General features: G+C 45.7%; 1 protein-coding gene across 8 annotated transcripts in view; it reads right to left on the reverse strand.

Annotated features, from left to right (window-relative positions):
- CD44 (CD44 molecule (Indian blood group)) overlaps positions 1 to 15,959 on the reverse strand; it is an 84,231-nt gene that overhangs the window by 42,910 nt on the left and 25,362 nt on the right. For all 8 annotated transcript variants that reach the window (XM_037522468.2, XM_054699272.1, XM_054699271.1 and 5 more), the window contains exons 2-3: positions 4,241 to 4,406; positions 652 to 785 (exon numbers count right to left, since the gene is read on the reverse strand). In XM_037522468.2, coding sequence (XP_037378365.1) covers positions 652 to 785; positions 4,241 to 4,406 — 300 coding nt within the window. The remainder of the gene's footprint in view (positions 1 to 651; positions 786 to 4,240; positions 4,407 to 15,959) is intronic.

The following is a 15,959-nucleotide window of genomic DNA, read 5'->3' on the forward strand; positions in this document are numbered from 1 at the left end:
TAATGCTATTAGATTCATGTCATCACCTATTTAAAATCCTGCAATGGCATCCACTGATGCCAATGCAACCCATCCACTGAGAATAAAATCTAAACTCTCTTCCATGGCCTTCAAGACCCTATGCAGTCTGACCCCTGCTGACCCCTTTGTCTTTATTCATTACCAGTCCCCCTCTGGGGTTCTACCAGGCTTTAGCACTGCCCCGCACCCACCAGATTCTCTGCTGTTCTGGGAGCAGCACACTGCTCCCCAGACCTGGCTTGGCTCCACCTGCCCAATCTGCCCTGGCTATCTCTCCCACTTCACCCAAGACTGTCATAAATGAGCCTCCTTGGAGACATTTTCCTGCCTACCTTCCCAGATGAAGAGTTCCTAACATGCTGTAGCCTCTTGCTCTGCTTTTTTCTTATCCCACTTCTCACTCTCTGACTTCATATGCACTATTTCATATTTATCATTTATTGGTGGTCTCTCCAGGATGACAAGTAAACACCTGGAGACAGGAATCTTGTCTCTGCTGTAGTGATATTCAGTGAGCCTCTGTTCTTTGAACCCCCACTTTAGCCAAGGCTGAATAGCCATCGGTCTCACTGCCAGAGTCTTCCTTGTCCAAAGGAACCCGAAATGCAAAGGCAGTCATCTAGAACCCACCTGAGGCATTGAAGCAATAGGTGTCATACTGGGAGGTGTTGGACGTGAGGATGTACACCCCTGTGTTGTTGGCAGCACAGATGGAGTTGGGGTGGATCCGAGGAATCACCACATGCCCTTCTATGAATCCGTACCTGCAAAAGCAAAGCCAGAGTTATTCACCTGTAAGGCAGTGAAGGGGATTTCACAATCTCCCACCCAGTGACATTTCCCAGGGGCCATGCTTCATTCCATTTACCCCAAGGGGTGTGAGAAGTTGCAACGGAGGCTGTGAACTCCAAAAATAACAGCAGAGGGAGAGGAAAAGGGATCAACATGGCTGACAGAGACAAGGTGATTTTAGTTAGAGCTCTATGTTAAAAAAAGAGATTCAGGAAAGAAACAATCACTCTCCAGTAACATATGGGGTATCAAGTCAGCTGCAGCAAGCAGAGGGAAGCAGAGTCAGGGAAGAGAGAATGATAGGAGATCCACTCTGGCTCTTCAGTATTCTCATATTTTCCAGAAAATATCCAAAATGACCTGATTGACTTAGTCCATCAGAGAGGACTGGATGGTTCAATCCAAGATATCAAGTCTGCCTTCTTCTCTCTCTCCTACCCTTCCCTAGCCCCTCCCTTCCTATATTTCCTCTCTCCAGACTTCCTTACTCCAAACCTAAAACCTGACGCACAGCACATTTCACCCCAATGAGCATCCCAGGCATCATTCCATGGCCAGTAGAAGCAAATGGATTATCATTAACATGAGAGGAAGGGCAAGGAAGTCAGTAACAGCAATACCCCAGGAATTTTCCAGAAGCAGCTCAGCCAGAGAGAGAAGCACTAAAGCCCTACTGTGCTCACCAAGCTGTTTCTGGGCACATGTGAGAACCAGAGACCATCTCAGACATGACAGCCCCAACCTCTTCTATCAGCATCTTGGTGGCTAAATACTTGCCACACAATTGCTCCCAAATAAACAATGCCTCCAGAAATGAGATGGGCTGAGAAAATACCAATTGCAAGGGAAGAGGTGGTGGCAAGGGGAGGCCAGCACCCCAGCAAGGGAGAAGCCATATCCAGCAGGTTTTTGAAAATGCAGTGCTGGCTGAAATGCTCAGCACAGAGCCTTTTAATCTTTCTTTCCCGGGGCAACAGCACATGATGCATCACCCAGAAGATCCAGGGAAATGGCTATGAGTTCAAAATTTTTAAGCACATAGAGCTCATTATGCCGGTGTTGCAACTGTACCCTCATGACTAATTCTCATATGAACGGACAGACTGGTTCCTCCAAAGAATCTTTAGGGTGTCGGGGGGAGGGATGCAATTAAATGGTAATAAGTTTCCACATATATGAGAATTGCCACTAATCAGGGCAGGGCAGACAGAAGCGAGTAGCTGCTAAGGTTTTATGCTGGTGGCTGAGTCTTGGGCATCTGTCCTATGGCAGATGCTTGATTCACAGTTACCTGAGTGAAGTTAAGCAAATGAGTTTGGCAACACTTAATGCCAGTGATGGGTGGGACAGTAGATTTCTTTGGAACTGTTCTGTTTTTGTTCTTTTTAAAATAACAATGCTCCTGGGTGAGCCTACTCCTCACAGCACTTCCATCACCTTCGATATATAACACTGACATTCTAGAATCCATGCCCTTTGCTGGTTCTTCCTGAGTGTTTGTGGCTTCATACATGACACTGTGTGAGAGCTGGGGATATTTAAAACATGTGTAAAATATATGTGTGTATGGCTGTCCACAGGGAGGGAAGAAGTGACTCAGCAAATCCATGCAACAGGCTTCCCTTTCGCTCTTGGAAGGACTGGGTTACTGTTATCTCATCCTGGGCTCACATGAAGCAGGGCCAGAATCCTGACTCCTCCCTATTCAGATGATTGGTCCAGGCCAACTGCAGAATGAGAATAAGCCTCAATTTCTTCATCCATAAAGTGGGATAATATAATCAACCCATGGTGCAGTCTGAGGATGCAGGCAAGGGAGTCAAGCTGCCCAGCATCTATACACTTGCTGATTGGCTGGTGAAGTAATAAAAACTTGCCTCATTTTGAACATCTGAGAAATTTCTTCATTTTGTAAGTATGCCTTGTACTTATTTCACAATCAAAATTCACCTTCTTAAATGGACTTTCTTAGGCTAGAGGCCTAGTCAGGGTCATATTGAAACAATTAGCCCTGGGACTAGAATAAATGACTCTGTTAACTGGCCTGCCATCCTCACAGCCACAGCCTGACTCAAAGGTACCAGAGCTATCTCCCTTCCTGCTCTTTTTCTTTTAGAGATTTATTTATTCATGCATACAAGAATGGGGGTACAGGCCAGACGTGCGGGAGGGTGAGAGGATTCACCAGAGACAGAGTGGGGAGCAGAACAGGCCTACTGACTGAAATACACTGCTGAGGGGAGCAGCGGGCGAGACAGGAGAGGTCTGCTGCCCCATATGTGGGTTAGCGCCCTGGCTGGGGAATGAACTCAGGCCATAGTGGTGATACCGTTGAGACTTAACCCTTAGGCCACCTTGGAGGCCCAGAAGAACCAAGTTTTAATCTTCATATGAGTTAAGTATAAGTGGCCACATGGGGCCAGCAGCTACCATATCAGATGGCGTGACTTGAGAGTGAAGAGTTTCCTTTTCTTTTTCAGCAGGAAAGTCTCGGCTATGCTCTTCATGTGGGTGCCTTACTCTATAACCATGGGTGGGGGCACATTATTTAACTTCCATTTAATGGTTTCCATAAAGAGTTCTGCCACTTGACTTTAAAAGGCAGTCTGTGTTTGCATGTTTATAGGTGTGTGTTTGTATGTGGGAAACTCGTTACCTAATGAGACTGCATTGAAAAAGCACCAGGGAGGAGATCAGGTGCAGTGAAAACTTGCTTGTTCAGATTGCCCAGACTCTTCTAGTGAAAAAAAAAAAAATGAAAACACTTCACCGTGGTCGTGGTCATCACCACTGCTTGCTTAGTCTGCGCCACTTGCCACATGACCATCGGAATAAAAAAAAATCCATTGTCTGCTGTGATTAACGTGGAACGGAAGGGCCTGCGGTGACCCCTGGCAGGCCTCACCAGGGGCCCTCTCCAATCACTTCCCAATCACTTGGAATAACGTATTTTAATAACTGTCACACCCTTTTATTTACCCTCTCAAACTTTATAGAGAGAAACCTGGAGGGGGAGGAGCTTGAAAATTTGCTTTAAGCCAAGTCTGCAAGGCCAAGACTCTACCAGGCACATATTTATTTTGAACACTGTTATTTGGTTTACATTTTCTTGTGGTTTCGACAATGATATTGCATGCTTCTTCAAAGCCTGGAGAAAGCTGTGGAAGCACTTTAGGCAAGAGAATTCCAACCCATGACCCTTAATGGCCTCCTCCAAAGCAACCCCTATATGATTCACAAAGGTGTCTTCAGCTGCCTTTCAATTCCAGTTGTCATGCAGGTTCCAGATTGACTTGGCCAAATGAATGGGTGGGGCAGGCCCTGCAGGCAGTCAGCCATTCATCTGCCGGAAGAGCCTGCCCAGCTTGGAGCCCGCCCCCTGGGCCCAGGCTGCCAGCTTTCCACAGTGGGCCTTGCTGTTTCTTACCTGCAAGTCTCAAACCCAGCTTCTAGGGCATTCTGCATCTGGGCCATGGTGGGCAGGGTGGTATTGAAAGCCTTGCAGAGGTCAGCAGCCTCCGTCCTCGAGATGCTGTAGCGACCATTTTTCTCCACGTGGAATACACCCGCAAATCGGCAGGTGACATTCAAATCTGTGGAAAGAAACAGAACTGTTAGATCCGTTTGCATAAATCTTTCAGTAAGAATGAAAATTTTTAGAGTTGACTCATTAAAAGGTGAAGAACATTTCTATTGGCCAACATTCTATTGACTAGGACTGCCTCCTAGTCTCATCAGCATTTCAAAGCACTTTAAGCTCAAATCCGAGATTAGGCAGGGTAAATGAGCATCCCTCTACATCCTCTCCATTGATCGCTCTGCAACATCCTGACTAGGACTGAGCCTGCCTAAGGCAGGGTCAAGATGCCGCAGATTTGGAGAGCATGGGTAAGGTGTTTCATTTAGAAACTAGATTATTTGCTTTCCTGTATCCCCTTCATTCTCCATCGGCTCATGTAAAACAGGCAGTCCTATAACAGATTCACAACAAAGTCTTTTAAAAGCATATGATTTATTCTGATTATTATAGTAATACAAATTGTGGGAAACTGACAAAATTGGAGGAAGTACTGAAGGAAAAACTCTACCTCTAAGAAAATTAGAGGACACATTTTATCATTTTGCTGTATCTTTCTTCAGGTTTTTTTTTTCTGAATATGTACATGCATATATATGTAAATATACGTACATACAATGCATGTGTAGAAGTACACACTTATGCTTACCAAATATAAAGTTTTAGATTTGGTACCAAATACACAGTTAAAGATTTGGGAGTTTTTTTCCCCACTTAATCTTATATTGTGAGCATTTTCCTGCAATCATGTGATGTTTCTCCCCTCTTGTAACTTCCAGGGTTTCTAGTTGCACCCAGAATAAATTTCCTTATCATGGCAGATAAGACCTACCTGATCTGGCTCCTGTCTCCTTCTCTAAACTTTAAGTAGCTTATACTGCTCCAGGAACAAAGCTCTCTTTTAATTCCTTTGTATATTCTGAGTTCTTTCCCACCTTGGAACATTTATATCTGTCTTCTCCTCTCTCTGGAATGTTCTGTCCTTAGATCCTCACATTCATGCCTTTCAACTTCATATCACCTCATAATGGGGTCTTTATCTGAACACTCTTGTCCAACCCTCTTCCTCATCTCAACCTGCTTTTGGGTTTTCACAGCAACTTATTGATTTATTTGTACATTCAGTTATTCTCCATCTCCTTTTCTGTGATGTAAGTTCTGTTTGTTCCCAGATGTTTCTCCAGCACTTGCACAGTGACTGAAAAAGAATAGGTGCTTGCAGTCTCGCTGAATGAATAAATAACTCCTTGAAATTCCCTCTAGAGCATACTTTTACCATATTGACTTGTTTGTACCCCCAAGTTAATGGTCTAACTCTCCCTGTCCTGTAACATAACTGCTAGCAACTGGTTACAGAATGGTTTCATGTAAACACTTCAGTGGGATTTGCAGACATTAATCTGAAATCTCAATAAGCGGCTGAAAAATTATCTTGTTCTACCTGGTCCTATGTAGCAATCTCAACTGAAAACTTATTACTCTTCTGGGACTGTATTATCCCCAGGTTGCACTTGAGTAAATTCCAACTCAGAAAGGTTAAGTCATTGGAACTGTACTGCTGAAGCATGAATCCTCCCTAGTGCTTCCTTGAGCCTCAGAAACAGCCATCACAGGAAGTAAACTGACATTTACTCTGGCTGCCTTGGGCACACAGGGACCCAAGTGCCAGGCGCAGACCCATGCTGTAAGTTATGAAGTTATGAGCCAAGTCTGGATGCAGACAGAACTTTTTTTTTTTCAGATTTATTTTTACTTATTTATGCATACAAGAACTGGGGTATAGGCCAGAGGTGCAGGGGGTGAGAGGATTCACCAGAGACAAAATGGGGAGCAGAACAGGCAGATCCACTGAAATATACTGCTGAGGGGAGCAGCAGGTGAGACTGGAGAGGTCTGTTATGCTATGTGGGGTAGCTCCCTGGGATCAAACTCATGCAACCAGCACTTGATAGTGTTAAGAGTTTAATCCCTGTGCCACCAGGGAGGCCCCAGACAAAACTGGTTTTAACCCAGACTCTCCCTCACTTGGGCAGCTCCAGAGGTATCCAAAAAGATGCTGCTTATTTACAGTGAGAAAGTCAAGACACAGAGGAAGGGATTGCCAGAGGCAGTGAGCCTGGAGCTGTGGTCTCCTTCCAGAATCCCTGATGCTTTGATTTACATTTCTGAGCTGATAACAATGGAGGGAGGGAGGGCTGTTGCTAACTTTTGGGATTCTATGTTGCCTTATCTGCCAAGAACCTTGAGAGGTAAGTTTTATGTAAGTATGTATATATTTCTAGGTGAAAAAACTAAAGCTCAGAAAAATTGAACGACTTCCCAAAGTCACCCAGTTATTAAGTGGCAAAGCAGGTATTTCATCTCAGGTTGTCTCACACCCAAACTCATGCTCCAAACCCCTTGGCTGTGTGCCCCACAATCCTTCCATAACTTTAGAGCCAGGCTTCACTCTAAAGGGGAGAGGCGCACCTAAACAACTACTGAATGAAGACAAAGACAGGGTCAGTTTTACTGAATAGTATGGGCAGCAGCTGCTTTCATCTTTCTCAGCGGAAGTGGGTTCCAACCACTAGAAAAAAAGTGTGTGATAAACGTAAAATGAGACGGTAAGAGAACTGTTCAAGTCCAGCATGAAATCTCTTGACTCTAAAAAGTCACAGGAGAAGAAATGTTAGGAGGAAAGGATGTCCTGAGCAAACTCCATAGAGGCTTTGTGGACTCCACCCCCACACCACTGGGAATTACAAATCCCAGGATCACTAAAGGGAAGGTTGCAAGGACCTGAGTGGAGTAAAGCAACTAGGCTCTCGTTTTGAGTATTTAACCGGCCATGTGTGTGCATGTGGGGCTTGGCCACAAGGCATGCTAGGTTTTTTGCCAGCTCGCCGGATCATTGGGATTCCAGGTCAGCAGAACGGGTAGGACGCATTTACGAACTTATCTCCCTCTTTTTCTCTGAGTTATTCATTTTCCCCTTCCCTTGTAAATAAGCCTTTCATCAACCTTTTTGTGTATGTCTGCAGTTTAGCATTAATGAGTCCCCTTTAAGCACACAGGTGAGGACACACAGTCAGGCACCCCCATTTTATATCAGGGTATATAACAGAAACAGCTGTAACAGAAACAGCTTTGAAATACGTAAGCCAATATCAACTGCTTTTCTTGTGCTGGTATCACCAGTATCAGAACTAGGTGAAATGAAGACAATGTGTTCCTGTGCAGTTAATTCCTTTTGGGGTCTAACAGTGTTCCTCCTAAGCCGCTCTTGCAACACTGGCTGATGAACAAGGGAACTCGGAGTTCAGAAATGCTCAACGCCCTTTTGAAATACTATTCAATTTTACTGAGATTCAGCTTTGACTTTGGTTGGCCAATCTTAGCAAAAGGAACCTGTCACTCTGGGAGACAGCCCTTCCAGGAGCGCTCCTCGTGGGACATACAGAGGAAACACAGAGCCTCCCGATCAGCTTTTTGGATGTGAGGCTGATGGGGAGACTTTAGTAGATGCCTAGAGAGGCCAGCGGCCTGTCAGTGCCTAGCCAGGCGGTGACTGTCGCTCTCAGGTTAAAAATAAAGCTTGGTTTGGAGCTGACTGGAAGTTTCTATCTGATTAAAATTAATTCTAGTTTGCCACCTGGCACACAGAATATGCAAATGCAAAAGGAGCCAACTCAGGCTGAGGCTTTTGAATACCCCCCCAACCTCCCCTTCCAAGTTCCACGTATAGCCACCCAGGTGACTGAATAGACCACACACAATGCATCGCGTGAGAGTCTCTGAGTGTCTCAAAGTGAGTGTGTGGTGTGTGTCCTGTGTCAGCCCAGACGGGAAGAAATAGATAACATCAATCTTCAGCTTCCTAGAAGCTTTCAAGGGCCCAGCAGAGGAAGTAGCAGCAAAGGGTTGCCCAACGAATGAAGAAATTCTATGCAAAGTGAAAGTTCTCCAACTTCCATCCACCTTAATCTCAGGATACAGGTGCAACTCCTGACCCTAGTGGCAGTTAGCCATCCAGGCATCGCAAAGATGGTGCCAGAACTTCTTGTCCACTCCCTTATCCCCAGGAACATTCATTGTCCTTCCCCTCTGGGTCTGCTTGCCTCCAAAGGGACCAAGCCTTCAGGGTTTTGTATCATTGGGTCCTGATAACTCAAGAGGGCTTCCCAACAGGCCTCCCTAACATTCCAGCAAACCCCAATTATTACTCGAAAGGGTATTGTTACTACCAGCAGCAATAATGGCAGTGACTACATATTGCATTGTGTCGTTGAGAGCAGAGCACAGGAAGTCAGACATATTTTTAAGCATGTCACAGGCATGAGCTCAAAGTAGGTCACATTATATAATCCGCACTGTCCAGATAGGGAAACTGAGGTGCAGAGGGGGGTGAAAACATACCTAGGGCCATATCATTGGCATTGGTGGAATGAGGATTCAATGGAACACAGAGTTCAGAGGCTTAACCACTCGGCACATCCTCCTAAGCCTCATTCATGTTAAGTTTTTATGACCTCTGACCTCCCCAATGCAGAGCTGGGAGTATTCCCAAGGCTTAAGTAAAGTTAGAGAAAGGCTGAGGGAGGAGTAACCATGGACCACACACCACTGAATAGGGTTTCAGTGTCCATGGTTATGGCCCTAGTCATGCTGCAAACCCCTTCAGAGAGGTAGGGGTTTGTGCGTCTCTCCTGAGAAACAGAGACCTCTGTGATTCAGATCTGCTGTGACTCAAGAGACTAATATTAAAAGGCCGATTGCATCTCTCAAACAAGCCTTTCCAACTGGAAATAAATCAAGAATGTCTTCCGTTGAGCCCTCTGGTCTCCAATAAATCTTCTGTATCATGTAATAAATAAACAGTCTCTCTCCCTCCCTTAGAGAGACTCAATGTGCAACATTAACTATTTTAAATTCAGGGAGGAACTTTCCTGAAAGAGGAAATGCCATTCGGACCTTTAGACTGCAAGTGACTATGGGATTGCAAGAGGAGAGTGTGGTCTCGGGGCTCAATACCCAAGAATCTCATCGCCCACACAGGAAGACGTTTAGCAGCGACCTGTTCGGAGGACTAGAACAAGGCACTCTGCAAGAGGGGGTTCATATTGTCTAACTGCTCTTTGGCACCAACCTCACGTGAAGCTTGGTAGTTCAGCTTGTCTGGGTTCAGTCCTGATCCTGCCACTTGCCCCAGGTTAAATGCTAGTTAGTTCCTTGACCTGTGTCACACTCAACCTCTCCTTGATGGGATGACAATGCCAACCTATCAGGTTTATGGGACTGTAACATGAGATGAGTTATGTCAAACATTTAATAAGAGTCAACGGGTGTTGCATTCTCCCTAGGTAGCTTATATTTTTCAGATAATTTAATTCTTCCCAAAATGCTATGACATAGACACTATTGCCAAACCTATTTTAGAAACAAGAAAGGGAAGCACAAAGAGGGTAAGTAACTTGTCTAAAGTCATCTGGGCAGGACAGTACCATTCTCTATGCTGTGCTGTCCATGATGCAGGTGGCTGGTCCATTCATTATTACTTGGATAAGACATGGCTGACCCATTACACCATTCATCTCACCTGTATTTTCCACTAATCCTCAGCTTAAGGAAAAAAGATCCCCCTAAGAAAGTCTTACTCCCATCACATTTGAAAACCTTGTCCAGATTGTAGTCTGAGATGAATAGCTTGTCAGTTTGCCCCAGTATTTTCAAAGTGGAAGAAAATCACAACAACATCTGCTGAAAGTGGAACACTGTGCAACTGCACCCAGATTGCCATTACCACTTCTTCCTTCTTCCCAAAGTAGTGAAGAGGGGGCCAATTTGTGAGTTGTGAGTGGGCAGTGGAGGGAAGTAGTGTCAGCTCACACAGCTGGCTATTGATAAAGCTAGTGGCTAGAGGTTTTCAGCCTGGAATGCATGAGTTAGTCTTCAGAGGCCCATAGACCAGTGAAATTATATACAAGATTGTTTGTGTATGTGTGTGTGTGTGCATGGATGTGTGAGTGTTCTGGTGGCAACAACATACAAAAAGCCTATGACACAAACATAAAGAAATACAAGAAATTGCTATTTCCAAGGCTTATTCAGTAACCAGAAATCCCATGATTCTGTACTTTTGGAACGTCCTATGGATTTCATGACAAGGACTGTATCTCTTTCCCCACCACTCCCCAGTACCCAGCACAGTACCACACAGAGCAGGCATATGTTGAACAAACAGATGCATAAATGAATGAATAAGTGAATATTCTCTTTCTCTCCCTTCCCCCCATTAAAGGAGAAGCAGACTTGGGAGGTGCAAAAAGAGCACCCCCTCAGATCCACCCCCCACATCATGTCAAAAGAATCACCACTGATCTTTGGTGAGAATTCCTTAGTGGACACCTAAAATGTCTTCACCCCAAACGATTTGTTTTAGGAAACTTTGCTGCTTTCCCTGAAAGCAAGAGTTTCAGAGACCACCTTCAACAGCTGTAGAACTGACTTCATTGGTCTGAATCCACTGATAGCCATGGCCTTTTCATCCCCGGTCCCAGGGCCATTTCTGAGAGAGGATGACAGCCATCGTGTGCCCCAGTGAAAACCAGTGTACAATCATACTGTGTCTGGAGACTCTCAGTTCTCAAAACCAGACTTCTCCAGATGCCCAAAATGAACTGACTTTCTAACAAGGGCCACCCAGCTGTGCCTGGTCCCTACTGTCATCTCCTCAAGCAGAATGAGATGTCTTCTACTGACTTGCTGCCAGTGTAGGCTATTTGTGTCTGGGGAAGTTGCTTTCCCTTGAAGATGGGAATAAGGTCTGCTCCTGTGACTCAATGGCTTGTATTCCCACGGCCACCATAACAGCTGCCAGCGCTCACCAAGTGCCTGGTCTGGGCCACATGAGGTTTTCATCATTTTGCATCTAAGAATTCACTGATTTCTCCCAAGAATCCTATGCGTGACACTTTTATTACCCCCACTTTGCAGAGGAGGTAACTGATTCATTGATAAAACATGAGTCAGCTAAGCTGGTAGGTAGCCAGTGGGCCGGGTTTCAGGCTGGGCAGGCTGACTGATTATGAGAGTTAAAGGAAGCCCCATAGCTGGGCAGGAAGCCCACTTACTCTCCCTGTGGCCTTTACAGTGTGGAGAGGTGAGTCTTTAAAGGCAGCTCTCGAGAGAAGAACTTGAGCTTTTGAATATTATTTTAAGAACAGAGGTACCTGGATTGAGAACATAATGCTTGAAAGGGCAGGGCACTTTCCCTAAGAGCTTCCTTGGTAAGGTTTACCAGGGAAAAATCTCACTAATGGAAATCCACCTGCTCACTGGAAGGAAGATCTGAGGTTTGTCAATTCATTGGATCTCCCCAACAGGGACTGACTACTCTGAGTCTACCTGTGCTTTCTTTCCCATGATCTCTTTGCAATGGAGAATCCAGCCCCAGAGGCAGCTCTCACACCTCGTCTGTCCTTTAGAGCTGGGCAGTTGGGCAGGGTCAATGATGAGAGGAGCTCAATTGGCCCAGGGCTAGAAGGTCAGGTCATGGCTGTCCTTGCGACATTTTGAGATGTCTGCCCAGCTGGGAAATCTCGACAGACCAAGCTAAGATGCCAGGCCAACAGAGCATGGTACTCCAGGAGGATTCTGTCCTAGTCCATCAAGTTGCTGAGAGTCATTATGCGCAACCGTCTTGGGCAGTGGCAACCAAAACCATCGGCAAGCTCTCCACGTTTCATTTTTATAGTGTTTTTCATGAAAACAAGGATTCTGAGGACCTCGCCAGTGGCACAGCGGGTTGAGCGCTGCACTGTGAAGCTGTCCGCAGCCTCTGCAGTGTGGGTTCAATTCCCTGCTGGCCAGGGAGAAACCCACATGGCGCGGTAGACCTCTCCTGTCGCTCCTGCTGCTCCCCTCAGCAGTGTCTTCAGTCCTTCTGCCTGCTCTGCTCCCCGCTCTCTCTGGTGAATTCTCTCACCTTCCCGGGCCTCTGACCTGAACCCCAGTTTTTGCATAAATAAATAAATCTTAAAAAAAAAAAATCATTCAAAAAAACCCATAAGGATTCTGTCTTCTGACTTGCTGAGCTCATGACCAAAAAAGATTACACAACTCACAAACCCATCCAAATGCATTGTGATTCTGATCAGAGGTAGGGAAAGAAATGGTCAATTTTTGGTTTTTTAAAAAAACACTATTGCTGGGCATCTCTGGTGGCACAGAACTGTGAAGCTATCTGCAGCCTCTTCAGCTTGAGTTCCATCCCCAGCAGGCCAAAGAGCTACCCACAGGGTGCAGCAGACCTCTCCTGTCTCGCCCACTTCTCCCCTCAGCAGTGTACTTCAGTATGTCTGTTCTGCTCCCCACTCTCTCTGGTGAATCGTCTCACCCACCACACCTCTGGCCTGTACCCCAGTTCTTGTATGCATAAATAAATCTTAAAAAAAAAAATCACTCTTAACTGGATCATCAGTATTTAAAGCTAGGATGGACAACAGACAACTTCTAACCAAATTCTCTTGCAACATAAGAGAAAATAAAAGTGCAGAATGACTGGGCATGGTCTCCATCCGTTAAGATGAAAGCAGGACCTCTGGGGTCCATCATGCTAGATTTCTGGTTCCTAGTCCACATTCCTGCTACTGAACTGTCTTTTACGGCAGCCTGAGCAAGCCGTTTCCAATAAAGCCATAATCTGCCAGCTTAACCGGACGTGAGAAGTCATTCTTTAATTCATTTGTTGGATTGTTTGATGTCTTCAAAGTTCAGAAGTTTCCATCTGGGAGTCTTCCTAGCAGTTATAGCCCCTGCTGCCACCCAGAAAGCTGGCAGCCTTCCTGCTGCCCCACGTCACCGCCCCCATCCCCTGATACCCATGTGATGGGCGCCTGGTGAAAGGGTCTATTGTTCAGCATCTACTTATGAATGAGGCCAAAATCACATTCAGTGGTCGAATTGCCTTTGGCTGCCCAGTGCAGACCAGGAGTCCTAAGTGACTCAATCTCTCCCAGAAGTGCCCTGGAGGCTGGTGAGGGCTTAATGAGCAGAGAAAACAGTCATCCACCATCATACCCAGAGAATTTCCTCCTGAATGTGTCCTGGGTTTCTTTCAACTGAGTTATTCATCTCTTGGCACCTAGGAGATGAACCCTAACTTTCTGGCTTTTGGCTATACCCCCTGACCTCTTAGACTTTATCCATGAAGCATAGAGACTGTCATGGCGACCAAAGCTGAATTAACAGGGGCCCATCAAATCCACTCTGTCACAGGAGAATGCAGAGTTCTCTCAGCCACAAGTTGGCCCTTTAGTCAAAGCACCGAATGATTGACCCAATCAAGCTCTGGAAGGCAGCTATGCTCACCACTATGCCACCAATGCCCAATCAAACTATGGAGTTAGGAAATACTTGGAACTTGAGGGGTTCTTGCTTGGGCTTGGGAGTTTGATATGTACACCTGGGACAAATTAAAATAAATGAAACTCTGGGGTTGTGTTCACAGAATCTGAAGAGGGATCTATCCCTGCCTTCCCAAGGATGACAGGAACCAGTAGAGGGGACAGAGTGAGGAGGGTCTATTTAAAACACCACTTTCTGTCCTGGGTTCCAAGGAATCTTTCTGGCCAAAGAGAGCACGTCCCAGAACTATCACCTCAGCACCCAGTTCTGTAAGGTCAAGTGGTCTTTGGTGAGTGAGTTCCAGGAAGAGAAACCACCTTGTTTACACCTGTGTGTTGCCATGGTGCTCAATCAGGAAATGCTCTGCTCTGTCTTTGCAACCTTTGTTTTCCCCATTTTGGATGAGATCTGCTTAGCAGATTGACTAGCACAAACCCAGGATGTGGTCAATGAAATGAAAAAATCATCGTAAGAGCCCACATGTGGTTTTTCCTGTTAAGACAGAGAAAAAGGAAAAAAAAAAAAAAAGGAGGGTTCCTCTGTTTTGTAACTAGATTTTTTTTCTGAGGGTTCCTCTTTGTTTTGTAACTAGATTTTTTTTCTGGGGTAGTTGCAGTAACAGCTAAACAGCTTTTGTGCAAGTCTGTTGTCCTCTCTTTAAGGAACTGGCTGCCATTGCTTTGAAGGGAGCACTGGTGAGAGTTGAGGGTGGCCGAGCCTGTCACCCTCAGGTAACATCTGCATTATGGGTGGGTTGGTAGGTCATCTGGGGCAGGAGGAACTGGTTCCATCTTAGTCCTGTTAATTATAAGTAGTGAGACCTTGAATAACTTCCCTCTAGCTCCTCAGTGCTCACCCAGCGTTCCCAAGTCCCCGGATGAGATAAGGAGTTTGGAAATACTTAGAGCTTGAGGGGTTCCTGGGTGGGCTTGGGGAGGTGGATATGCATACCTGGGGCAAATTAAAATCTCTGAAAGCTTCTCAAAAATTCAATATTAAATAAGCCACATTTGGGCTCCAACCCCTGCCGAACATGACGCCATGGACAGCAAGCGGCGGTGCTTTTGCAGTAGGACGCTTCCTTCCGCAATGACGAGGCATTTCTACATTCAAAGCAGCTCTGTGAGGCCCACAAGCAGGGCAGTGGACCCATTTTACAGGTGAAGAAATGAAGGGCCAAGAGAATCAGAAAATAGTCTTATAGTGTTTGAATGAAACTCAAGGCTCTCTGATTTTACCATTATCCAGGCGTGCTGCCCTTTTCTTCTCGGGTTGTCAACAAAGGGGAAAAGTGGCAGCATTCAGAAGAGTGATGGCTTTCAGACTTTTCTTCCCCCACCCCCCAGCCCAGCCCCCAGAGCTACAATATTTGAGTTGGATAAAAGCAGAGCTGTCTCATGGGAACTGGAGAAAGGGTGGATGGGTTGACCCCAGACCCACAATCTACCTGTTGCTCACTTCTGTCCAGTCCCCACCCCACGCCAATGTCCTGACACCCTCCTAGTGCTCTGGACGGCTCAGGGGAACACCTGAAACCACTGCAATAGTGGTCAATCACTGTAGGGACCCTAGCAAGGTCTGCAAGTCTCCAGAGACCCCAGGGCATCTGGACCCCTAAAAGGGTCAGTCACCCCACATGACAGTTGTGGAAACAGGGTCAGAGAGCTAAGTCATTAGCACAGGGCTCTGCAGCTGAAAGACAACAGCCCAATGAAATAGATTGCATAGAAACGCCCTTTGGGCGATACACATTTTATCTTATTATTTTTGTATTTTAGTCTCAAGAATAAAAATGCTTTGCAATTTAAGCTTTCCATTCAAGATTGTCCCTAATTCAACATGTAGAGAGGAGATAGCAGGGCTTGAATTTCTAATCCTGATCTCCTGGGATGGGGGCTGGGTGGCTGTGAGTTTGAAAGGATGTATCAAATCAGAATCTGAGCAAAGGTGGACATGCTTCCAGTCATACGGATGGAGGGACGTAAAGTCCCATGGAGCCCAGTGTCACCACATGCTCCATGGTATGTCCAACTGTGATTTAATTTCTCTTGCCTCTCTCATTTAACGTCTTCTCAAGTGAGAAAGAAAAATGCTGGAATTGATGGAGCTGTTATTTGATTTGGACAGCTGTCTAGGTCCACAACAGCAGTTAGACCATGTGATCATTCTCATTTTGCAGATG

The sequence above is a fragment of the Talpa occidentalis genome, unplaced genomic scaffold (genome assembly GCF_014898055.3).
Source record: "Talpa occidentalis isolate TD23 unplaced genomic scaffold, MPIMG_talOcc4v2.1 talOcc4.3, whole genome shotgun sequence".
NCBI lineage: Eukaryota > Metazoa > Chordata > Mammalia > Eulipotyphla > Talpidae > Talpa > Talpa occidentalis.